Source organism: Entelurus aequoreus, linkage group LG24 (assembly GCF_033978785.1).
Source record: "Entelurus aequoreus isolate RoL-2023_Sb linkage group LG24, RoL_Eaeq_v1.1, whole genome shotgun sequence".
Lineage (NCBI taxonomy): Eukaryota > Metazoa > Chordata > Actinopteri > Syngnathiformes > Syngnathidae > Entelurus > Entelurus aequoreus.
This window is the reverse complement of record NC_084754.1, coordinates 32,783,163-32,809,348: the sequence shown is the minus strand read 5'-3', so window position 1 is coordinate 32,809,348 and position 26,186 is coordinate 32,783,163. Positions and strand designations below refer to the sequence as shown.

Here is a 26,186-nt window from a genome sequence, read left to right as displayed (position 1 = left end):
TGTCACTAAATACAGTTCGTTGCTACATCTGTAAGTGCAAGTTAAAGCTCTACTATGCAAAGCGAAAGCCATTTATCAACAACACCAGAAACGCCGCCGGCTTCTCTGGCCCGAGATCATCTGAGATGGACTCATGCAAAGTGGAAAAGTGTTCTGTGGTCTGACAAGTCCATATTTTAAATTGTTTTTGGAAATATTCGACATCGTGTCATCCGGACCAAAGGGGAAGCGAACCATCCAGACTGTTATCGACGCAAAGTTGAAAAGCCAGCATGTGTGATGGTATGGGGGTGCATTAGTGGCCAAGGCACGGGTAACTTACACATCTGTGAAGGCACCATTAATGCTGAAAGGTACATACAGCTTTTGGAACAACATATGCTGCCATCTAAGCGCCGTCTTTTTCATGGACGCCCCTGCTTATTTCAGCAAGACAATGCCAAGCCACATTCAGCACGTGTTACAACAGCGTGGCTTTGTAAAAAAAAGAGTGCGGGTACTTTCCTGGCCCGCCTGCAGTCCAGACCTGTCTCCCATCGGAAATGTGTGGCGCATTATGAAGCGTAAAATACGACAGCGGAGACCCCGGACTGTTGAACGACTGAAGCTCTACATAAAACAAGAATGGAAACAAGAATTAGTTTCCTCAGTTCCCAATCGTTTGAGTGTTGTTAAAAGAAAATGTGATGTACACAGTGGTGAACATGTCCTTTCCCAACTACTTTGGCACGTGTTGCAGCCATGAAATTCTAAGTTAATTATTATTTGCAAAAAAAAAAAAAAAAGTTTATGAGTTTGAACATCAAATATGTTGTCTTTGTAGTGCATTCAACTGAATATGGCTTGAAAAGGATTTGCAAATCATTGTATTCCGTTTATATTTACAATTTCCCAACTCCTATGGAAACGGGTTAGTATTATGTAAAGTGCAGAGATCCATGCGGGTTGAAGTGTTTGTGGTATGCAGCACTTGATGCATGTGCTCTAAGAAAAGAGCTTGGTAGTAAATGGCGAGGAATGGCTTTCTTTTGTACTCGACTTGAATAAACTCTTGCTTGACACACCGAGGTTCATGAAAGGAATGATTGTGTCAATTTGATTGGTAAAAAAAAAAGTAATGGCTTTTGTATTTTGCAAGTTTTGTAAGCAGAATGAATGACATACAGTACAGCTGAACAGGAAGTAAAGGACCAAAAACTGCCTGGGCAGTGCGCCACAAAAACATGATAATTGTTAGTTAGGCGGTGATACTAGCAGCAGGGTTTGTTGAGTCATAAGTTCCCGTAACACGTCTACATACTAATATATGCTCATGTGTACTCTAGATTTTCCTGTCAGCTGGAGCTGTACCACTACCAATCCCTCCCTTCCCAGTTTTGCTCCACCAGCCTGCTTGCCACCTGGATGGGCAGCGGCAGCCTTTCAGTCCAGGACATCTTCACGCGTCTAGACCAGTACAAGAGACAGCTGCTCTCCGGTGCATTTTGCATCAATATGGATCTAAAAGGGTCCTTCAAAGCCGGGCCCATGCTAACAGATGACTCCTCTGCTTTGTTCCTCCCCGCAGAAAGCTTCCCGTTGCACAAAGATGGTCTTAACGTTCCGTCCGCTGCTGACTCTAAAGCCGCTATGCAGCACTGCGACTCAGACTTACCTCTTTTAAATCCAGGAGCAGAGGAAACAAGTTACTATCAGTTTTAAATATGCGTTCAAAAAGCTGATAGGTATAGTTTTTGTTGTGTTGGGGGCTAATTGTAAATGTATTAATTTACCACTGCATACAATTATGTTTGATAACGCATACATTTCAAATAAGCCCGTAGTTGCTCAGAAAACCCCATAGATGTAGCATTTCTGAAGGTTAGGCAGGTGTGTATAGTCATGCAAATTAGAATAGTAAACAAACATGAACTCTTGAAGAAGGTTAGTGTTTATGTTTTCGTGGAATGTGGTTAAACTTGTACTTAACCATACGAAGGGGTTGGAGTTTGGCCTCGTGCATGACAATATATAGTATATGGACAAGTGAATGATGTCAAAGGTTGTAGTACTAAAGAGAAACCGTGTAGGAAGGAAACGCTGAACTTAGCCAATTGCAGGTAGTTACGCCATATGTTTTAAGCAAGTGCCAACGAAGTATTATGAACATAATACTGTATTTTGTCTCAGGTGTGTGTACTGTGTGTGTTTGTGTTTTATATACATGCATTGTTAGATGTAAATATAAAACGGAATACAATGATTTGCAAATCATTGTATTCCGTTTTATATTTACATCTAACACAATTTCCCAACTCATATGGAAACGGGGGTTTGTATATACACTACCGTTCAAAAGTTTGGGGTCACATTAAAATGTCCTTATTTTGAAGGAAAAGCACTGTACTTTTCAATGAAGATAACTTTAAACTAGTCTTAACTTTAAAGAAATACACTCTATACATTGCTAATGTGGTAAATGACTATTCTAGCTGCAAATGTCTGCTTTTTGGTGCAATATCTACATAGGTGTATAGAGGCCCATTTCCAGCAACTATCACTCCAGTGTTCTAATGGTACAGTGTGTTTGCTCATTGGCTCAGAAGGCTAATTGATGATTAGAAAACCCTTGTGCAATCATGTTCACACATCTGAAAACACTTCAGCTCGTTACAGAAGCTACAAAACTGACCTTCCTTTGAGCAGATTGAGTTTCTGGAGCATCACATTTGTGGGGTCAATTAAACGCTCAAAATGGCCAGAAAAAGAGAACTTTCATCTGAAACTCGACAGTCTATTCTTGTTCTTAGAAATGATGGCTATTCCACTAAATTGTTTGGGTGACCCCAAACTTTTGAACGGTAGTGTACATATATATATATATATATATATATTAATCATGTTTCCCCTTCATCTTCATTACAGCTTTTAAAAACATGGTTGTTATGGTATCTGTTGATTACAGTATCCTTTTTAAACCAATATGTTTAATGCAATAAGAACTTGTTTAACCAAAGAATCAGCCTGTCTATTATGAATTGGAATGATTCACTGGTATGTACAGTGACAGATAATCTACATCTATGGTCTTAGCCTTTTTACTTCACATTATGAGACACTGCAACTGTGTGACTGAGCCTAAAGTGCCTTAAACTTCAAATGTTGTAATTAAATGTCAATGCTTTTCATGTGTAATTAGACTGAATAACATTTTTGTGACCAACAAAATAACTGGTGTTTGTATTAAACAGTTGTTATGATTGCGTTCCACATTCCACTCAGATAAGCTGTGAAATATACAAATGTTTACGAAAACAACTGTAAACATGTTGTTGAGAAATGATCCCTGGAATTGGATAAATATTCTCAGTTCATTAATATTTTATGACTGTAAAGCAGTAAAATAATGAAGCTATTATAAGTCTGGCTGATACACAGTAGTGCTGATCGTCACAAACATTACAAAACAGGAGCTGACATCGCCTGGACCCAAAATACAACTGCGGTCATCCGGAAGGCCAGCGGAGACTTGACTTCCTGAGGGTGCTGAGGAAGAACAGACTGGAGAGGCAGCTGATAGTGACCTTCTGTCACTCGGCTGTCCAGAGCCTGCTGACGTACCGCACGACTGTGGTACGCCACCTGCACTGAAGCAGACAAACAGGCCATTCAGAGGGTCATAAAGTCTGCACAAAAAATCATGGGCTGCCCCCTCTCCCTCCCCTCCCCTCCCTGAAGGATTTCCACCACTCCCGCTGCCTCAACAGAGCAAAAAGCATCACCAAGGACAGCACACACCCTGCCTTCCACCTGCTACCATCGGGCAGGCACTACAGGTGTATCCCAGCCAGAACAAACAGGCTCAGAGACAGCTTCTTTCCCAGAGATGTCACCATTTTGAACTCTAACTTATAATAATAATAATTCACCCCTATACAATATCCTACCCTAATACCCTGCTGTGAAATATTACCCTTCCGACACTGATAGTTATTTATTACTCCGGTACTCTTGTCTTGTTCTGTATATTGTACAGTATTTTGTATTTGTATAGTGTTTTGTATATTGCACAGCAGTGGTCCCCAACCTTTTTGTAGCTGCGGACCGGTCAACGCTTGAAAATTTGTCCCACGGACAATAATTATTATCATTTTTTTTTTTTCATAAAGAAATACAATCATGTGTGCTTACGGACTGTATCCCTGCAGGATGTATTGATCTATATTGATATATAATGTATATATTGTGTTTTTTATGTTGATTTAATTATTATTATTTATTTTTTTGTTGTTTATTGTTTTTATAATATATATATATACATATATATATATATATATATATATATATATATATATATATATATATATATATATATAAATATATATATATATATATATATATATATATTTTTTTTTTTTTTAATTTCTTGTGCGGCCCGGTGGTTGGGGACCACTGCCCTAGACCAGTGGTCCCCAACCTTTTTGTAGTTAGGGACCGGTCAACGCTTGAAAATTTGTCCCACGGACCGGGGTGGTGGCGGGGGGGTGGATTTTTTTTTTGATTTTTTTTTCATAAAGAAATACAATCACGTGTGCTTACGGACTGTATCCCTGCAGACTGTATTGATCTATATTGATATATAATGTATATATTGTGTTTTTATGTTGATTTAATACATTTATTTTTATTTTTTTTATTTCTTGTGCTGTACCGCGGACCGTATCGGGCCGCGGCCCGGTGGTTGGGGACCACTGTTGTACAGGATTGCTTATTATTTTTATTGGATAGTAGTCTGTTTATTTCAATTGTTAGTTTTTTCTTTATTACCTGTTGTGTAATTTAATTTATTTTTACCCCATATTTGTTCCCACTACCGCACCTTAAGTTGGAGTCCTTAATCTCGTTATATGCAATTATAATGACAATAAAGTCCATTCTATTCTATTCTATTCTATTCTATTCTATTATGAAAAGGACTTCCTGTTATACTATTTCAATTCAGAATTGCACTACTTGTGCAGCTGTTCTAATGTAAATGCAAATTGAATGTAGTATTATGCATAAATACAGTAGAGACTGTTTAAGCACAAAATATCTATGTAAAAAGATGTAAACAAAGCGAGATTGGGCTTGTAATCATGTGTTTCATTGATCAGCAGCAGATCACTAAGTTGCTTCCGCAAAGTGATTTATTGCTCTAACTAATCACTAATATTGACACTAGACATTTATATGTAGTGTTGTTGTGCATAGGCAGTAAAATGAGGAGTCATGGTGTCTGTTACTCAAACTGGAGTTGGAACCACACCACTATATACACTGCTGGAAGTCCCAGTTCATTTGATAGTGACTAAGTTCTGGAAGTGGAACACGCTGACCCTGGTCACAAAGTTAGGCACACCACAAGTTACACTATATGGCCACCTGCCTTGACTCACATATGAACTTGAAGTGCCATCCCATTCCTAACCCATAGGGTTCAATATGATGTCGGTCCATCTTTTGCACAGTCGTGTTGGAAGAGGAAGGGGCCGCTACAAACTGTTCCCACAAGGTTGGGAGCAAGGAATTGTCCAAAATGTTTTGGTAATCTGGAGCATTCAAAGTTCCTTTCACTGGAACTAAGGGGCCAAGCCCAACTCCTGGAAAAACAACCCCACACCATAATTCCTTCTCCACCAAATTTCACACTCGGCAAATGCAGTCCGAATGTACAGTTCTCCTGGCAACCTCCAAACCCAGACTGACCATCAGATTGCCAGATGGAAAAAGCGTGATTCATCACTCCAGAGAAGGCGTCTCCACTGCTCTAGAGTCAAGTGGCGACGTGCTTTACACCACCGCATCCCACGCTTTGCATTGGACTTGCTGATGTATGGCTTAGATCAGTGGTTCTTAACCTTGTTGGAGGTACCGAACCCCACCAGCTTCATATGCGCATTCACCCAACCCTCCTTTTTTTCAAATTCAAGACAGTTATTATGTGTTTTTGGTAACACTTTAGTATGGGAACATATTCTAAGTAACAAAGACTTAATTTGGAGTTATTTGGTTAGGGTTAGGGTTCGGGTTAGGGTTAGAGGGTTAGGGCCAGAGTTAGAGGGTTAGGGTTATATTAAGGCCATGCCGAATAAGGCATTAGTAAGTACTTAATAATGACTAGTTAAAGCCTACTGAAATGAAATGTTCTTATTTAAACGGGGATAGCAGATCCATTCTATGTGTCATACTTGATCATTTTGCGATATTGCCATATTTTTGCTGAAAGGATTTAGTATAGAGAACATCGACGATAAAGTTCACAACTTTTGGTCGCTGATAAAAAAAGCCTTGCCTGTAGCGGAAGTAGCGTGACGTCACAGGTTGAAGGGCTCCTCACATCTGCACATTGTTTACACCAGCAGCGAGAGCGTTTCGGACCGAGAAAGCGACGATTACCCCATTAATTTGAGCGAGGATGAAAGATTTGTGGATGAGGAAAGTGAGAGTGAAGGATTAGAGTACAGTGCAGGACGCCAGGGTGTATCTTTTTTCGCTCTGACTGTAACTTAGGTACAAGCTGGCTCATTGAATTCCACACTTTCTGCTTTTTCTATTGTGGATCACGGATTTGTATTTTAAACCACCTCGGATACTATATCCTCTTTAAAATGAGAGTCGAGAACACGAAATGGACATTCACAGTGACTTTTATCTCCACAACAATACATCGATGAAGCACTTTAGCTTCGGAGCTAACGTGATAGCATCGTGCTTAACTGCGGATAGAAACAGAAGAAACATGCCCCTGACTGGAAGGATAGACAGAAGATCAACAATACTATTATTACTTCTAATATCAGGAGACACCGAACCAAACACTGGACCTGTAACCACACGGTTAAAGCTGTCCCGCCTGGCGAAGCCTAGCAATGCTGTTGCTAACGACGCCATTGAAGCTAACTTAGCTACGGGACCTCAACAGAGCTATGCTAAAAACATTAGCTCTCCACCTACGCCAGCCCTCATCTGCTCATCACCACCCGTGCTCACCTGCGTTCCAGCGATCGACGGCGCGACGAAGGACTTCACCCGATCATCGGTGCAGTCGACGGCTAGTGTCGGATAGCGCGTCTGCTATTCAACTCAAAGTCCTCCTGGTTGTGTTGCTGCAGCTAGCCGCTAATACACCGATCCCACCTACAGCTTTCTTCTTTGCTGTCTCCATTGTTCATTAAACAAATTGCAAAAGATTCACCAACACAGATGTCCAGAATACTGTGGAATTATGTGGTGAAAACAGACGCTGTTTGTGTTGGGTCACAATGGTGTACCAATACTTCCGTTCAATCCGTGACGTCACGTGCAAACGTCATCATACCGAGACGTTTTCAGCCGGATATTTCCCGGGAAATGTAAAATGTCACTTTATAAGTTAACCCGGCCGTATTGGCATGTGTTGCAATGTTAAGATTTCATCATTGATATATAAACTATCAGACTGCGTGGTCGCTAGTAGTGGCTTTCAGTAGGCCTTTAAGAGCCAATATGTTACTAATTTGCATGTTAATAAGCAACTAATTAATGGTGAATATGTTCCCCATACTAAAGTGTTACCATGTTTTTTTACTGGTGCACAAAATGAAGCGTGCATGAACATCACCTTGTTCAAAGAACAAAATCAACACAGTGCATAAACTCACAACAACTTACACACCTGCAAATCAGTCTGACTTATTAACCGTAATACGCTGATAGGGAGCAGTTTTTATTTACACAATGAGTCGGTGTGTCTTGACCTCCGCCGAACCCCTGAGCCCGACTCACCGAACCCCTAGGGTTCCATGGAACCCAGGTTAAGATCCACTGCACTATGCACTTCAGCATCCTCTCTGTCAGTTTACATGGCCTACCACTTGGTGGCTGAGTTGCTGTTGTTCCCAAACTCTTCCATTTTCTTACAATAAAGCCCACAGTCAACTTTGGAATATTTAGGAGTGAGGAAATTTCACGACTGGATTTGTTGCACAGGTGGCATCCAATGAAAGTTCCACGCTGGAAATCACTGAGAGCGGCCCGTTATTTCACAAATGTTTGTAGAAACTAGTGATGGGTCCGGCAACACCCGATGCATCAGCGCATGCGTCGAGCTCATAGAGCAAAACCCTGTGTCGGTGCGCATACCGCTTTTAGAAAGTCACGTGACCGATCATGAGCTGTTTCGGTCACGTGACCGATACGCCAACTGTGTCGCACTGACGCCTCCTCTGTGCCCTGTGAGCGGGTCTTTTCTACAGCCGGAGAAATAATAACTAAGAAGAGAAATCGTCTAAAATTGAATACGTTGGAAAAACTGTTTTATTTCAAATAAAAATGTGTAAAAACAAAAAACACAAGCATCCTCATTCACAACACGTTCTCTTAGATTTCCATGTTATGATACACGTTCACATTATTTATTGACTGTATCTAAAAAATATATTTTTATTTAAATGTAGATATGAAATAATCCTAAATGAAATACAATGACTTGGTTTATATTATTGTATATACTAGGTCAGGGGTCGGCAACCCAAAATGTTGAAAGAGCCATATTGGACCAAAAATACAAAAACAAATCTGTCTGGAGCCGCAAAAAATTAAAAGCCATATTACATGTGTCATGAGATATAAATGTAATTAAGAGGACTTAAAGGAAACTAAATGACCTCAAATATAGCTACAAATGACGCATAATGATGCAATATGTACACATCGCTAGCCTAAATAGCATGTTAGCATCGATTAGCTTGCAGTCATGCAGTGACCAAATATGTCTGATTAGCACTCCACACAAGTCAATAACATCAACAAAACTCACCTTTGTGCATTCATGCACAACGTTAAAAGTTTGGTGGACAAAATGAGACAGAAAAAGAAGTGGCATAAAACACGTCCTAGAAAGTCGGAGAAAGTTATATCAATCAATACATGTAAACAAACTATACGGTGAGTTCAAGGACCGCCAAAATAAGTAGGACAAAACGCCAAATACTCGAATCAATGAAGCATGTTTAATATAAACAGTGTGATATATAACAATTAGGGAGGTTTGTGTCATGTTTGTCCTCCTACAGAAACCATACTAAAACAAAAAAATAGATTTTTTCCCCCTCATCTTTTTCCATTCTTCATACATTTTTGAAAAATCTCCAGAGAGCCAGTAGGGCGGCGCTAAAGAGCCGCATGCGGCTCTAGAGCCGCGGGTTGCCGACCCCCGTACTAGGTCATAAAATCAGTGTCAGTTGAGTCGGTCCATAGGTTGCCAGTAGGGATTTTTAATGTCCAGCAGATGTCAGTATTTAGTGACACAGTATCGACACAGTATCAATACAGTTTTGCGATGTGTCGAAACCAGTGACGTGCGGTGAGGTTCATGGCTGGTGAGGCACTGACTTCATCACAGTCAGATTTACAAACAAATGAACCCTAAAGAGTATCTTATTCACCATTTGATTGGCAGCAGTTAACGGGTTATGTTTAAAAGCTCATACCAGCATTCTTCCCTGCTTGGCACTCAGCATCAAGGGTTGGAATTGGGGGTTAAATCACCAAAAATTATTCCCGGGCGCGGTGCCGCTGCTGCTTACTGCTCCCCTCACCTCCCAGGGGGTGATCAAGGGGATGGGTCAAATGCAAAGGACAAATTTCATTACACCTAGTGTGTGTGTGTGTGTGTGTGTGTGTGTGTGTGTGTGTGTGTGTGTGTGTGTGTGTGTGTGTGTGTGTGTGTGTGTGACAATCATTGGTACTTTAACTGAACTTTAACTTTACACATACAAACTGTAGCACACAAAAAAGCACATTTAATAAAAAAAACGTCATTATGGTCTTACCTTTACTTATAAATGAAGTCCATGCGCCGCTGTCGTGCTGGATTAATGCACCCCCGCCGTAGAATGCAGCCCCTGACGGGAGTGTTGTATCAACTAAAGCCCACACTTCAACTTTCCACGTGCAAGATTGAATCTATTTCAAAAAGTTATTTAATAAGAAGCCAAAAAGTGCAAAAACAATAATGTTGGTGTTGGAGGAGTTGTGAATGAATGAAATATGAAATCCGTGCCGCAGTCTACAGGTGCCTTGCCTCACCTGCCTCACCTGCCTCACCTGCCTCACCTGCCTCCAGTCACCGGTCCAAACGCCTCATCAAGCCATCACTAGCACTATGCACTTCAGCATCCTCTCTTGTCAGTTTACCTGGCCTACCACTTGGTGGCTGAGTTGCTGTTGTTCCCAAACTCTTCCATTTTCTTACAATAAAGCCCACAGTTGACTTTGGAATATTTAGGAGCGAGGAGATTTCACGACTGGATATGACAGTTCCACGCTGGAAATCACTGAGAGCGGCCCATTCTTTCACAAAATGTTTGTAGAAAGAGTCTCCATGCCTCAGTGCTTGATGTTATACACCTGTGGCCGGGCCAAGTGATCAGGACACCTGATTCTCATCATTTGGACGGGTGGCCAAATACTTTTGCCAATATAGTGTAGGTACACCAGAATGAACTTTATACAGCGATAATGGTGAGTTTTGGTAGGCAATGTTAAAGTGGTGTTAATGGAATGATTGCTTTATTCATCATCATCGGCGGTCACTCGAAGCGAGTATGACGATCCTCCTGGTAGGGGGGTATCCCTTTATGGAGGATGCCTGTGCGTGACTTAGTTGAACGTGGGAAGACTGGTGCACAGACAGTCACCACACCATCCTTGACAGATCCGGGTCAGGGTCCAGTGGCACGGAGTCCAAGACGACTGGGGACCCTTTTCTGCTGCAGCCGTCATCGCCCGGAATTCTATAATACCATTTCTCAACTAAAAATGTTAGTTGACTGTTTTGAAAAATTCCAACAGCAACTATTTCAACTTATTCACAACATTCAAGTCTTTTAACATTTGCCAAAGAGTTCCCACTTTTCCCAAAATCCCCAAACTTCCATGAAATTCCCACTGAAATAATTGGACATTTTTCGAAGTTCCACAACTCCCACATTTTTCCTCGGATTCAAACCGTTCTAACTCCAAAAATATTCAGACTGTTCAAAATTGTGTGCTCTCCTTCAAAAATTTAAAAAAAATTCCCGTATTTCCAAGAATTCCCACTTTTCAGGGACATTTTCCCCATTCAAAATGAATTGTCCAATTTTTAAACTTCCACACTTCCCACATTTTTCAACCTATTCAAACCATTCCACCTTCAACACATTCCACTCATCCAACTAACACTTTCCCAAGTTCCAAACCAAATTCCGTTTTTCCTGGAAATTTAAACTCTTCAACATTCAAACCATTTCAACATTGAAACAATTCTTACATTCATACACTGCAAGAAGTCAGTGTTCAAAAACAAAAACAAAAACAAATACAAAAAATAGGGTTATTTTACTTGAACCAAGCAAATCCATCTGCCAACAGAACAAGAAAACCCGGCCCGTCAAGACCCTCCAAAACAAGCAAAACTAGACAACCCCAACGAACCCCAAAATACCCCAAAATAAGTACATTCTCACCAATAACAAGTGCACTCCTCCTGATAGAAAACACAAACATGAGACCTTTTTTCTCGATATGTTGAAAAACATTCCCAAATGAAGCAAATGCCAGTGCCACCATCCCGACACAACGGCACGCGCTCGGCACCACACCTCCCGAAACCAGCAAACCCACACCAAAAACCAGCCCATCTTTCTCAATGGAAAGGCAAAAAGGCAACACTCAGGCAAATCATAATGTCCAAAAATGCACCTTCCCATCAACAACATGACACCGTCGCGCCAAGTGCGTGCCCCCCCAGTCAACCAGTGTGCAAGGAACATATATATATAATATATATATATATATATATATATATATATATATATATATATATATATATATATATATATATATATATATATATATATATATATATATATATATATATCTACAGCCTGGTCCCCGGCCAATTTTCCTTTTTTTATTGCAATTTTGAATAATCCATCCGAAGGGGCACGAACCACCTCTGTTCAAAACTGCCTGAAATGTCACATGTTAAATGTTTAAATATTAACTGTCGGTTTAATTATGAGACACAATTGTGTCAAAGTCATGATTTTTTTTTTCATGCTTGAAACAAGAAATGACCTTATTATTGTGCTTTGAACAGTGCAGTTTTATGATACACAAACTATAATATTTTATCATTATTTTATTATTGTTTGATACAAATCCATCCATCCATCCATTTTCTACCGCTTATTCCCTTCGGGGTCGCGGGGGTCGCTGGAGCCTATCTCAGCTACAATCGGGCACACAATATTTTATTATTGAATAAAATATCTCAAATCCTATGGTATATGAACTTTACTTTTACACATCCTTTATCCCTTTCTTTCCTTCTTATAAAATGGCAACCTGGTGCTTGTTAACCACGGGAAGTGAACCAACTGTCAGAGTCTCTAAGAAGGTGTGTAGCGTGAGGTTAAAAGTTCAAGTTCAAGTACCAATGATAGTCACACACACACTAGGTGTGGCGAAATTATCCTCTGCATTTGACCCATCCCCTTGTTCCACCCCCCTGGGAGGTGAGGGGAGCAGTGAGCAGCAGCGGTGGCCACGCCCGGGAGTCATTTTGGTGATTCAACCCCCAATTCCAACCTTTGATACTGAAGGGTTGAATTAGAGCTGCTTCTTCCTACTCCTTTTTGGACATGTTGATTTGTGCAAGTGTAAACATGTGATGTATTAATTAACCCTTGCGTAATGTTCATATTGTTGTTACTCAGCCAGCGTTTGTGGGTCTGATGGACCCGTTGCCTTTTGTGGCTTTAAGTGCCTCACAATCAAACACTTTTATGTTAAAATACTGAACAGATGTTTACCTTATCCCAATAAACATCTGTTCAGTGTTTTAACATAAAAGTGTTTGATTGTGAGGCATTAAAAGCCACAAAATGCAACGGGTCCATCAGACCCACTAACGCTGGCTGAGTAACAACAATATGAACCTTGCACGGGAAATTTCTCTGCCAGTTTCTGCATCCCACAGGGATTCTTCTATTGTGTTTCTGCACCTGCGCTTCCCACACAAGGTTGCAACATTGTCTGTCAACACTGTCTGCTCTCATTTTCTCGCACATTTGACCCTCTGATGTTCTGTGTACCTACACGCTGTCCTCCTCCTGTCTAGGCCTGTTGTGTGTGTGTGTGTGTGTGTGTGTGTGTGTGTGTGTGTGTGTGTGTGTGTGTGTGTGTGTGTGTGTGTGGTACACAGAACATCAATTTCCACACTTCTATTAGCCCAGGTCCAGTGGACCCGGACATCATATATGTAATATAAATGTGTAGGGGGGGGGGGGTGTATGGTGTGTGGTCATTAAATATGTATTCTGATATATGTTCTTCACAGAAAATGAGCCAAAGTCAGTGAGTCTTCAGTTTGAAAAATTAATTAATTGTATCATTTTTCTTTTAATAAAAAATGAAAACGGGTACCACAGACCCGAACACCACACAAGGGTTAACAAGTTTAATTAATTAATTCAATTAACAACATGTTCAAAGTGGTCTCTGGTAGTGTCAATCAATCAATCAATGTTTATCAATCAATGTTTATTTATATAGCCCTAAATCACAAGTGTCTCAAAGGGCTGTACAAGCCACAACGACATCATCGGTACAGAGCCCACATACGGGCAAGGAAAAACTCACCCCAGTGGGACGTCGGTGAATGACTATGAGAAACCTTGGAGAGGACCGCATATGTGGGTAACCCCCCCAACCCCCCCCCCCCCCCCCTCTAGGGGAGACCGAAAGCAATGGATGTCAAAATGTACTTGTTGTTTCCCCACTATCATTATTTACCAATTATTCTATAAGGCTCTTGTAATGTATCTCCTTGGATACTTCTGTTTTTTTTTCCTTCTTCAGAACTTTGACTTTTCGAGCAATGCGACATAGAAAAACAAAAAAAAGGAATGGAAAACATGTTCAGAAAATATACATTGATTGAAACTTTAATTAGTAGATTGCACAGTTCAGACCACTAAATGGTAACACCCCAATAAAAGTTTTTCAACTTCTTTAAGTCGGGGTCCACGTAAATCAATTCATGGTAAATAATACGATAAAAGTCACAAACATGAATATGCTTTTTGCATTGTATCGTTTTGAATGTATTTCCAGTTTTGTATTGAAATCAAATGGAGTGCATTTTGGTATGTCAGAGCCACTGATGCACCAGGATGACGTAATGTCATCTGTTGTGTGATACGTTTGGAAGGCTGTTTTGCGCGTCAAAATCAGGCGAGTCACAATTGTATCGGATATGTAACATGGTTTCACTCATACCTGCAGTTGACTTCTGCAGTCAGTTATTCATCGTAGTCAAAAAACAAAAACAAAAAACAAGTAATTGTTTTTTTTTTGTTTGCATTTAGGAATTTCCGAGTGACAGTGAACTAGCACCTATCTCGAAGCCACCGTACTTTACTGTTCAGTTCCAGCATCTGTCCACCAGGGGGCGGAGCCCGGGAGAGTTTCCACAAATCCAGTCCGCCATCCACTCTGTTCTCCCGCACCATGAGCTGAATCTGTCCGGGACAGACCTGGGAAGATGGCGGCCACTGACCAGTCCCGGTCCGAAGCTGCCAAACAGCGACGGCAGGATCAGCTCCAACGATGGCTGGGCTCGGAGACCGACCAGACGGACTCGGAAGCCCGGCACACGGCGGACGGCTCGGGGAGTCGTCGGGCGAGGGTCCGCTTCGCTCAGGGTGCCGTGTTTATGGCCGCCTGCTCCGCCGGGGACCGGGAAGAGGTGGCGGCTCTGCTCCGGCAGGGAGCTGACATCAACCACGCCAACATTGACGGCCTGACAGCGCTCCACCAGGTCGGAAGTCACTCTCGAAACTTTTTACTCAACTTTTAACGACATTTGTACGCTTTTTGCAGCTCAGACGAGCGAGTGTGCATCGAAACGTTTCCGTTAGCCGCGAGTGGCGCTTAAAGTTGGGGTGCAACACATTGTTCTCTTTGTGGGGATTTTCTTCAACAAGCGTCGTCATCAGCACTGTCATACGTGGCTTGTTTAGACACACGGATACTTTTCGTGTCACGTTGGTTGCAAACACGACACGACAATTATTTGTTAGCACAACTGTATCACACTAATAGTGAACACAACTAGCTCTTTTATCTACACTACAACATGACAATTCACGTGCTTAAACAACACATGCTTCTTTGTTGTTGAGTCAGTCTGGACATCTCCACTGTCATACAAAGCTTCAGTGATGCACCATTTCCCCTTCTTACAAACCCCGTTTCCATATGAGTTGGGAAATTGTAAATATAAATGGAATACAATGATTTGCAAATCCTTTTCAACCCATATTCAATTGAATGCACTACAAAGACAAGATTTTCGATATTCAAACTCATAAACTTTATTTTTTTTTGCAAATAATAAACTTAGAATTTCATGGCTGCAACACGTGCCAAAGTAGTTGGGAAAGGGCATGTTCACCACTGTGTTACATCACCTTTCCTTTTAACAACACTCAATAAACGATTGGGAACTGAGGAAACTAATTGTTGAAGCTTTGAAAGTGGAATTCTTTCCCATTCTTGTTTTATGTAGAGCTTCAGTCGTTCAACAGTCCGGGGTCTCCGCTTTCGTATTTTACGCTTCATATTACGCCACACATTTCCGATGGGAGACAGGTCTGGACTGCAGGCGGGCCAGGAAAGTACCCGCACTCTTTTTTTACGAAGCCACGCTGTTGTAACACGTGCTGAATGTGGCTTGGCATTGTCTTGCTGAAATAAGCAGGGGCGTCCATGAAAAAGACGGCGCTTAGATGGCAACATATGTTGTTCCAAAACCTGTATGTACCTTTCAGCATTAATGGCGCCTTCACAGATGTGTAAGTTACCCATGTCTTGGGCACTAATACACCCCCATACCATCACACATGCTGGCTTTTGAACTTTGCGCCTATAACCATCCGGATGGTTCTTTTCCTCCTTGGTCCTGAGGACACGACGTCCACAGTTTCCAAAAACAATTTGAAATGTGGACTCGTCAGACCACAGAACACTTTTCCACTTTGCATGAGTCCATCTTAGATGATCTCGGGCCCAGAGAAGCCGGCGGCGTTTCTGGGTGTTGTTGATAAATGGCTTTCGCTTTGCATAGTAGAGCTTTAACTTGCACTTACAGATGTAGCGACCAACTGTAGTTACTGACAGTGGTTTTCTGAAGTGTTCCTGAGCCCATGTGGTGATATCCTTTAGAGATTGATGTCGGTTTTTGATACAGTGCCGTCTGAGGGATGGAAGGTCACGGTCATTCAATGTTGGTTTCCGGCCATGCCGCTTACTTGGAGTGATTTCTCCAGATTCTCTGAACCTTTTGATGATATTATGGACCGTAGATGTTGAAATCCCTACATTTCTTGCAATTGCACTTTGAGAAAGGTTGTTCTTAAACTGTTTGACTATTTGCTCACGCAGTTGTGGACAAAGGGGTGTACCTCGCCCCATCCTTTCTTGTGAAAGACTGAGCATTTCTTGGGAAGCTGTTTTTATACCCAATCATGGCACCCACTTGTTCCCAATTAGCCTGCACACCTGTGGGATGTTCCAAATAAGTGTTTGATGAGCATTCCTCAACTTTATCAGTATTTATTGCCACCTTTCCCAACTTCTTTGTCACGTGTTGCTGGCATCAAATTCTAAAGTTAATGATTATTTGCAAAAACATTTTTTTTAATCAGTTTGAACATCAAATATGTTGTCTTTGTAGCATATTCAACTGAATATGGGTTGAAAATGATTTGCAAGTCATTGTATTCCGTTTATATTTACATCTAACACAATTTCCCCACTCATATGGAAACGGGGTTTGTACAAAGCCTTCAGCGATGCACCATTTCCCCTTCTACTATCATGCATCACGTCGTAAACACACCATATGGCTCATAAAGTTTACACACACGTTTGAATGTCGCCTTTAATTTGATATTAAACTGTCTAGTGCGGTGTTCTCCAACCTTTTTTCAGCCGAGGCACATTTTCTTTTCGTTTTGGGGCGGCATAGCTCGGTTGGTAGAGTGGCCGTGCCAGCAACTTGAGGGTTCCAGGTTCGATCCCCGCTTCCGCCATCCTAGTCACTGCCGTTGTGTCCTTGGGCAAGACACTTTACCCACCTCCTCCCAGTGCCACCCACACTGGTTTAAATGTAACTTAGATATTGGGTTTCACTTATGTAAAGCGCTTTGAGTCACTAGAGAAAAGCGCTATAAAAATATAATTCACTTCACTTCACTTTCTTCATTGAAAAAATCCAGAGGCACACCAGCGGCAAAAATCATAATCAATCAATCAATATTTATTTATATAGCCCTAAATCACAAATGTCTCAAAGGGCTGCACAAGCCACAACGACATCCTCGGTACAGAGCCCACATAAGGGCAAGGAAAAAGTCACAACCCAGTGGGACGTCGATGTGAATGACTATGAGAAACCTTGGAGAGGACCGCAGATGTGGGTGTCCCCCCTCCTCTAGGGGAGACCGGATGCAATGGACGTCGAGTGGGTCTAGCATAATATTGTGAGAGTCCAGTCCATAGTGGATCTAACATAATAGTGAGAGTCCAGTCCATAGTGGATCTAACATAATAGTGAGAGTCCAGTCCATAGTGGATCTACAAACCCTGTTTCCATATGAGTTGGGAAATTGTGTTAGATGTAAATATAAACGGAATACAATGATTTGCAAATAATTTTCAACACATATTCAGTTGAATGCACTACAAAGACAACATATTTGATGTTCAAACTCATAAACTTTATTTTTTTTTGGCAAATAATAATTAACTTAGAATTTCATGGCTGCAACACGTGCCAAAGTAGTTGGGAAAGGGCATGTTCACCCCTGTGTTACATGGCCTTTCCTTTTAACAACACTCAGTAAACGTTTGGGAACTGAGGAGACACATTTTTGAAGCTTCTCAGGTGGAATTCTTTCCCATTCTTGCTTGATGTACAGCTTAAGTTGTTCAACAGTCCGGGGGTCTCCCTTCTGCTATTTTAGGCTTCATAATGCGCCACACATTTTCAATGGGAGACAGGTCTGGACTACAGGCAGGCCAGTCTAGTACCCGCACTCTTTTGCTATGAAGCCACGTTGATGTATCACGTGGCTTGGCATTGTCTTGCTGAAATAAGCAGGGGCGTCCATGGTAACGTTGCTTGGATGGCAACATATGTTGCTCCAAAACCTGTATGTACCTTTCAGCATTAATGGTGCTTTCACAGATGTGTAAGTTACCCATGTCTTGGGCACTAATACACCCCCATACCATCACAGATGCTGGCTTTTACACTTTGCGCCTATAACAATCCGGATGGTTCTTTTCCTCTTTGGTCCGGAGGACACGATGTCCTCAGTTTCCAAAAACAATTTGAAATGTGGACTCGTCAGACCACAGAACACTTTTCCACTTTGTATCAGTCCATCTTAGATGAGCTCAGGCCCAGCGAAGCCGACGGCGTTTCTGGGTGTTGTTGATAAACGGTTTTTGCCTTGCATAGGAGAGTTTTAACTTTCACTTAAAGATGTAGCGACCAACTGTAGTTACTGACAGTGGGTTTCTGAAGTGTTCCTGAGCCCATGTGGTGATATCCTTTACACACTGATGTTGCTTGTTGATGCAGTACAGCCTGTGGGATGGAAGGTCACGGGCTTAGCTGCTTACCTGCAGTGATTTCTCCAGATTCTCTGAACTCTTTGATGATATTACGGAGCGTAGATGGTGAAATCCCTAAATTCCTTGCAATAGCTGGTTGAGAAAGGTTTTTCTTAAACTGTTCAAAAATTTGCTCACGCATTTGTTGACAAAGTGGTGACCCTCGCCCCATCCTTGTTTGTGAATGACTGAGCATTTCATGGAATCTACTTTTATACCCAATCATGGCACCCACCTGTTCCCAATTTTCCTGCTCACCTGTGGGATGTTCCAAATAAGTGTTTGATGAGCATTCCTCAACTTTATCAGTATTTATTGCCACCTTTCCCAACTTCTTTGTCACGTGTTGCTGGCATCAAATTCTAAAGTTAATGATTATTTGCAAAAAAAAAATGATTCAGTTTGAACATCAAATATGTTGTCTTTGTAGCATATTCAACTGAATATGGCTTGAAAAGGATTTGCAAATCATTGTATTCCGTTTATATTTATATCTAACACAATTTCCCAACTCGTATTGAAACGGGGTTTGTAACATAATATTGTGAGAGTCCAGTCCATAGTGGATCCAACATAATAGTGAGAGTCCAGTCCATAGTGGATCCAACATAATAGTGGGAGTCCAGTCCATAGTGGATCCAACATAATAGTGAGAGTCCAGTCCATAGTGGATCCAACATAATAGTGAGAGTCCAGTCCATAGTGGATCTAACATAATAGTGAGAGTCCAGTCCATAGTGGATCTAACATAATAGTGAGAGTCCAGTCCATAGTGGATCTAACATAATAGTAAGAGTCCAGTCCATAGTGGATCTAACATAATAGTGAGAGTCCAGTCCATAGTGGATCTAACATAATAGTGAGAGTCCAGTCCATAGTGGGGCCAGCAGGAGACCATCCCGAGCCGGGACGGGTCAGCAGCGCAGAAAAAAATGTAACTCAGCAGCCGATATTGACAGTAAAAATTTGTTGTTCTCGATTAGATATGACTTTAAATCATAACCAACCATGCATCACTATAGCTCTTGTCTCAAAGTAGGTGTACTGTCACCACCTTTCACATCACGCCGTTATTTATTTGGAGTTTTTTGGTGTTCTCCCGTGCGTAGTGTTTTAATTCTTGTCTTGCGCTCCTATTTTGGTGGCTTTTACCTGTTTTGTTGGTATTTTCCTGTCGCAGTTTCATGTCTTCCTTGAACATTCCCCGCACCTGCTTTGTTTTTGCAATCAAGACAATTTAAGTTGTGCAGACGCTATCCTTCTTTGTGTGAGCATTGTTCATTGTCATGTACGGGTGTACTTTGTGGACGCCGTCTGCTCCACACGCTGTTTGATTGAAACTTTGATTGAAACTTTTGTTAGTAGATTGCACAGTTCAGTACATATTTTGTACAATTGACCACTAAATGGTAACACCCCAATAAGTTTTTCAACTTGTTTAAGTCGGGGTCCACGTAATCAATTCATGGTACAAATATATACTATCATCATAATACAGTCATGGTTGATATCAGCACTTCAGTCATCAACAATTGCTTCATCAGAGAAATGGACATTGAAACTTTGTAGGTCTGACTTGGTAGGATATGTACAGCGAGCAGAGAACATAGTGAGTTCAGATAGCATAAGAACAAGTATATACATTTGATTATTTGCAATCCGGGGAGGTGGGATGTGGAAGGGGGAGGGTGTTAGTTTAGGGTTGAAGTTGCCTAGAGGTGTTGTTTTAGTGCGGTTTTGAAGGAGGATGGAGATGCACGCCCTATAGCCCGCAGACTTTTTTTGGGCTCTGGGAATCACTAATAAGCCGGAGTTCTTTGAACGCAGATTTCTTGCCGGGACATATGGTACAATACAATCGTCAAGATAGGCAGGAGCTTGACCGTGTAGTATTTTATACGTAAGTAGTAAAACCTTAAAGTTGCATCTTAGGTTCACAGGAAGCCAGTGCAAGTGAGCCAGTATAGGCGTAATATGATCAAACTTTCTTGTTTTTGTCAAAAGTCTAGCAGCCGCATTTTGTACCAACTGTAATCTTTTAATGCTAGACATAGGGAGGCCCGAAAATAAAACGTTACAGTAATCGAGACGAGATGTAACGAACGCATGGATAATGATCTCAGCATCGCTTGTGGACAAAATGGAACAAATTTTAGCGATATTACGGAGATGAAAGAAGGCCGTTTTAGTAACACTCTTAATGTGTGACTCAAACGAGAGAGTTGGGTGGAAGATAATACCCAGATTCTTTACAGAGTCACCTTGTTTATTTGTTTGGTTGTCAAATGTTAAGGTGGTGTTATTAAATAGATGTCGGTGTTGAGCAGGACCGATAATTAGCATTTCCGTTTTCTTAGCGTTGAGTTGCAAAAAGTTAGCGGACATCCATTGTTTAATTTCATTAAGACACGCCTCCAGCTGACTACAATCCGGCGTGTTGGTCAGCTTTAGGGGCATGTAGAGTTGGGTGTCATCAGCATAACAGTGAAAGCTAACACCGTATTTGCGTATGATGTCACCTAGCGGCAGCATGTAAATACTAAAGAGTGCAGGGCCAAGAACCGAACCCTGGGGAACTCCACACGTTACCTTAACATAGTCCGAGGTCACATTGTTATGGGAGACACACTGCATCCTGTCAGTAAGATAAGAGTTAAACCAAGACAAGGCTAAGTCTGAAATCCCAATACGCGTTTTGATACGCTCTAATAAAATATTATGATCAACAGTATCGAAAGCGGCGCTAAGATCAAGAAGCAGCAACATAGATGACGCATCAGAATCCATCGTTAGCAATAGATCATTAGTCATTTTTGCGAGGGCTGTCTCCGTAAAGTGATTTGCCCTGAAACCGGATTGAAAAGGTTCACAGAGATTGTTAGACGCTAAGTGTTCATTTAGCTGCTGTGCGACAATTTTTTCGAGAATTTTCGATATAAACGGAAGGTGGGACACCGGCCGGTAGTTTACCATGAGGTCAGGATCGAGGTTAGGTCTTTTGAGTAGAGGATGAATAACCGCTTTTTTGAATGCTAGGGGAACAGTACCAGAGGAAAGTGATAAGTTTATAATATTTAACACTGATGGACCTAATAAAACAAAAAGCTCCTTGATAAGTTTCCCAGGAATTGGGTCAAGTAAACATGTTGTTTGTTTTGTCCCATTTACACATTTTGACAATTCCTCCAATGTTATTTCATCAAAGAGAGAGAAACTATTTTGGAGGGCAGTGTCCGTCGTATATACAGTCGTATTTGTGTTAATAGAACCCAGTTGTAGCTGAGATGCGTTGTCTTTAATCTCTTTTCTAATGACTTCAATTTTCTTATTAAAGAAATTCATAAAGTCATCTGCTGAGTGGGTGGAGCTACTGGGAGGAGTCCCTTGTTGGGTTAGCGATGCTACTGTACTAAACAAAAATTTAGGATCATTTTTGTTGAGGTGGATGAGATTTGAGTAATATTTAGCTTTAGCTGAGGTAAGCATGCGTTTATAAGTTATTAAACTATCACACCATGCTTGTTGGAAAACCTCAAGTTTAGTCGCACGCCATTTGCATTCCAGCTTTCTACATGATCATTTCTGGGCTTTAGTTTCTTCTGTAAACCATGGGGTACGCCTTTTAGGGGCCCTTTTTAGCTTTAGCGGTGCTACACTATCAATGGTGTCGCGCAGGGCGTCATTAAAGTTGTTAGTGAGGTTATCAATAGAGCCCACATAATTTGGGAATGGTGCCATTACCGAAGGCAGTAGGTCAGTAAGAGTCGTCGTTGTGGCAGCATTAATGTTGCGGGTGCTATAGTAGTTATTATTATTATTATTATTAGTTTGTTGACAATGAGTCAGAATTTCGAATTTTATAAGGTAATGATCGGACATTACTTTAGTGTACGGGAGTATCGTAACTTTAGAGGTGGTGACACCCCTGACAAGCACTAGATCTATCGTATTACTGTTGCGATGCGTGGGTTCATTTATTATTTGTGTAAGACCACAGCTATCAATTATAGTGACTTGTATTTTTCGTGCACTTATTTTGGCTGTATTTTTCTGGCACAAGTGGAAAATAATGCCTAAATTAAACCGGTCCGTGGTGCAAAAAAGGTTGGGGACCCCTGGTCTAGTGCAGAGGTGTCAAAGTCGTTTTACTGAGGGCCACATCGCAGTTATGTTTGGCCCCAGAGGGCCGCTTCTAACAGTGAATACTATTATTACACCATTTGTTAATGCATTTTATTAGTAGATTTTTTGAAAACTAAAATGTAAAAAAAATATGGTAAGTTGCAATAATTTCACCTCAAAATGTAGTGTATATTACTGTAAATGGAAAAACAGTACTGCTGTTTTTTATGGTAAAAAAAGGCAGCTCAGTTGCCAGAATTTTACTGTAAAAATTAAATTTAAAAAAATAAAAAATTGGCACCTGAGCTGCCTTTTTTCTTTCTTTTTTTTTTTTTTTTACCGCAAATCAACAACTGTAAAATTTTCGGTGCATTACTGTAAATGCCAAAACGGCACCACAGTTTATTACAATAAAAAAAGTACCGTTTTTTTAATTTAGAGAAAAATGCTGTAAAAACCACAGTACATTTCACAATTTTACCATGAAATCTATTCCTATTTTTACATTGCACAATGTGATGGATTACTTGCTTTGAAATCATTATTATTAGTATTTATTTCTGTTAAAAAAAATGTTTTGAATGTTTGATAATATATTTTTGCATAATTAGACAATATTTTAGTTAACATAATTTGCGATTACATGGAGTACATATGTTTTTTTCTCTCCCAAAATAGAAAGACAGAATACATTTAGTAAGAAAAGTAACAGTACTTTATTGATACATATTATTTCTAGGCTTTTGAGGGCCAAATAAAATGAAGTGGCGGGCCACATCTGGCCTTGAGTTTGACACAGTGGTCTAGTGCAGTGGTCCCCAACCACCGGACCGCGGACCGGTTGGTACCGGGCCGCACAGGAATTTAAAAAAAAAAAAAAAAAAAATTTTTTTTTTTTAATGAAATCAACATAAAACACACAATATATACATTATATATCAATATAGATTAATACAGTCTGCAGGGATACAGTCCGTAAGCACACATGATTGTATTTATTTATGTAAAAAAAATATATATTAAAAAAAATTAATAAAAAAAATTCTTAACCGGTCTGTGGGACAAATTTTCAAGCGTTGACTGGTCCGCAGCTACAAAAAGGTTGGGGACCACTGGTCTAGTGTCTCCACATTCTAATGCAGGGATATTCAACAGGGGACCTGTGGACAAAAACTGGCCTGTGGATTATATGAGATCAGTTTAAGATTTCGGAGCCACCCACATTTTTCAGGGAGATTCATAAAAACATGAGCACTTTTGTCATATTGAGTATCTTTGACTAGTGTTTCTTTTTATTACATCCTTAATAGGGATGATACTCGAAACCGGTTTTCCCGGTTGTTCGATAAGAAAAGAACCGAGTCCTCGGACTCGAATCCCTTTTTGAGAACCGGTACCCGTTAACGAGACCACTATAGTAAAGAAAAGAGTTGGTTCTTTATTCGAATCCCTCGGAACGAATCCCGTCCAGACCAGAAATGCTCCGTGTGACATCACAAGAAATCAGTCATTAGGCGCAGATAGCGAAAGCAGGAAAAAAATGGACGGGAAAAAGCGCTCCAAGGTGTAATAAAGTTCAAAACAAAAGGTATAATCCAATGAATAACTTTACAGAGAGATTTGAGCAGGGTACAAACACATGACGAACACTTTTACGACCCACCGGAAACATAGCAACCAGGCTAGCAACGCACCTCCTTTACGGCAGTTGTCGCAACGTTCTTAAAGCAACCGCAGCACATACATATATATATACAACATATATGACATGATCTCCCTTTTTCAACTTTTGTTTTTCTTTCCTTGTAAACGTTACAAAATCACACTGTATATGTGTTGTCTGTCTAATTATAAATAATGCAGACGAGGCGTGTTGGCTGAGTTCTTGACGTTTACTTTCACGGGTGACGACATGCAACAACACTTCGGGGCTACCGCGCATGCTCGTCACTCCCGTTGCATGATGGGTAGTGTAGTTGTTATATTCCCTAGCTCATAACATATTTCCCCCTATAAAGAAATAATGTTAACTCAATAAAGTGTATTTCTTTTTTTAGCTTTAACTTTTCATTTTTTAGCATTGTAACCACATTTGCAAACAACTTTTCTCTTCATAGAATTTTCTTTCAATAAAGAAATAAAGTGAAAAAATGTCAAAGCATCATAACAAACAGTTATGTCAAATAGCAGCAGAAGGGCACTTTTTGGAGAGCTGTATTATTTCCAGTTTTGTGCCCAAGGGACTGATTTTATTTAACACTATATTATTATTTATACACCTATAGTGATCACAGAGACAGGTTGTTTTTGTGTTACTGTATATATTTGTTTTTCTGAAAAATTCCACTTAATATACTTTGGGTAAAAACAGTCAATATTTATTTATTTATTAGATTAAATTGTTTTCTTATATAATAAAAGTGAGCTTTTGTTAAACCAAATATTCTGTGTTTTTTTCCATATACAACAACCTATCTGGACTCGATAAGAGAATCGATAAGGAATCGGTTCGATAAGAGAATTCGATAATAGACTCGAACTCGATAATTTCTTATCAAACATCATCCCTAATCCTTAATCACTGCAAATGTGTCTTGTCATATAGAGGAGCTTTGACTGTTTATTTTTTTCAATAAATCCTAGAAACAGCGTAATAGTTTAGTCATACTCTATATAAGGGGAGCTTGAACTTTTTTCCTCCAAGGGCCAAAGTGAAAATGTAGCAATGGTTGGCAGGCCAAACAGGGATTTTTACCATGCAACAACACCACCAGTCAGGAATTTAGCCTCATACCACCAGTTCAATAGATGGCAACTAGTGAGCTTGTAATAAATTATAGCTTTTATGGTTAAAACAAACAAACTGGCAGCTCAATGACCAGGTTTTTACACAAATTACTGTAAATTGAAAAACTGTACCACTGTTGTTTTTACGTTAAAAATCTGGTGACTGAGTTGCTAGTTGTTTTTTTTTACCATAAAATCTATGACCATTTCTTTAAAGTGCAGTTATTTTTAGGGTACAATTTTGGCTGAACGGCCAGATTTTTACAGAAAAATCAACCGTCATTTTTCACAGTCCATCCATCCATCTTTTTCCGCTTATCCGAGGTCGGGTCGCAGCCTAAGTAGGGAAGCCTAGACTTCACTCTCCCCAGACATAGTCTTCCCAACGTGTCCTGGGTCTTCCCCGTGGCCTCCTACCGGTCAGACGTGCCCTAAACACCTCCCTAGGGAGGCGTCCGGGTGGCAATGGAGAAACAGTACAACTGTTATTTTAACCGCAAAATTCTGGCGACTAAACTGCTACTACATGGGACGGCGTGGCCTGG

General features: G+C 40.6%; 2 protein-coding genes across 5 annotated transcripts in view; both read left to right on the top strand.

Annotated features, from left to right (window-relative positions):
- pnpla2 (patatin-like phospholipase domain containing 2) overlaps positions 1 to 3,221 on the top strand; it is a 29,052-nt gene extending 25,831 nt beyond the window's left edge. Inside the window, 1 exon segment of the mRNA XM_062035588.1 lies at positions 1,326 to 3,221. Coding sequence (XP_061891572.1) covers positions 1,326 to 1,701 — 376 coding nt within the window. The 3' untranslated portion in view covers positions 1,702 to 3,221.
- Positions 3,222 to 14,475: 11,254 nt separating this feature from the next.
- Positions 14,476 to 26,186, top strand: part of zmp:0000001167 (protein phosphatase 1 regulatory subunit 12A) — an 84,048-nt gene continuing 72,337 nt past the window's right edge. For 2 of the 4 annotated variants that reach the window (XM_062035838.1, XM_062035837.1), the window contains exon 1: positions 14,476 to 14,869. In XM_062035838.1, coding sequence (XP_061891822.1) covers positions 14,594 to 14,869 — 276 coding nt within the window. In that variant the 5' untranslated portion in view covers positions 14,476 to 14,593. The remainder of the gene's footprint in view (positions 14,870 to 26,186) is intronic. The other 2 variants (XM_062035836.1, XM_062035839.1) reach the window with 2 other exon arrangements.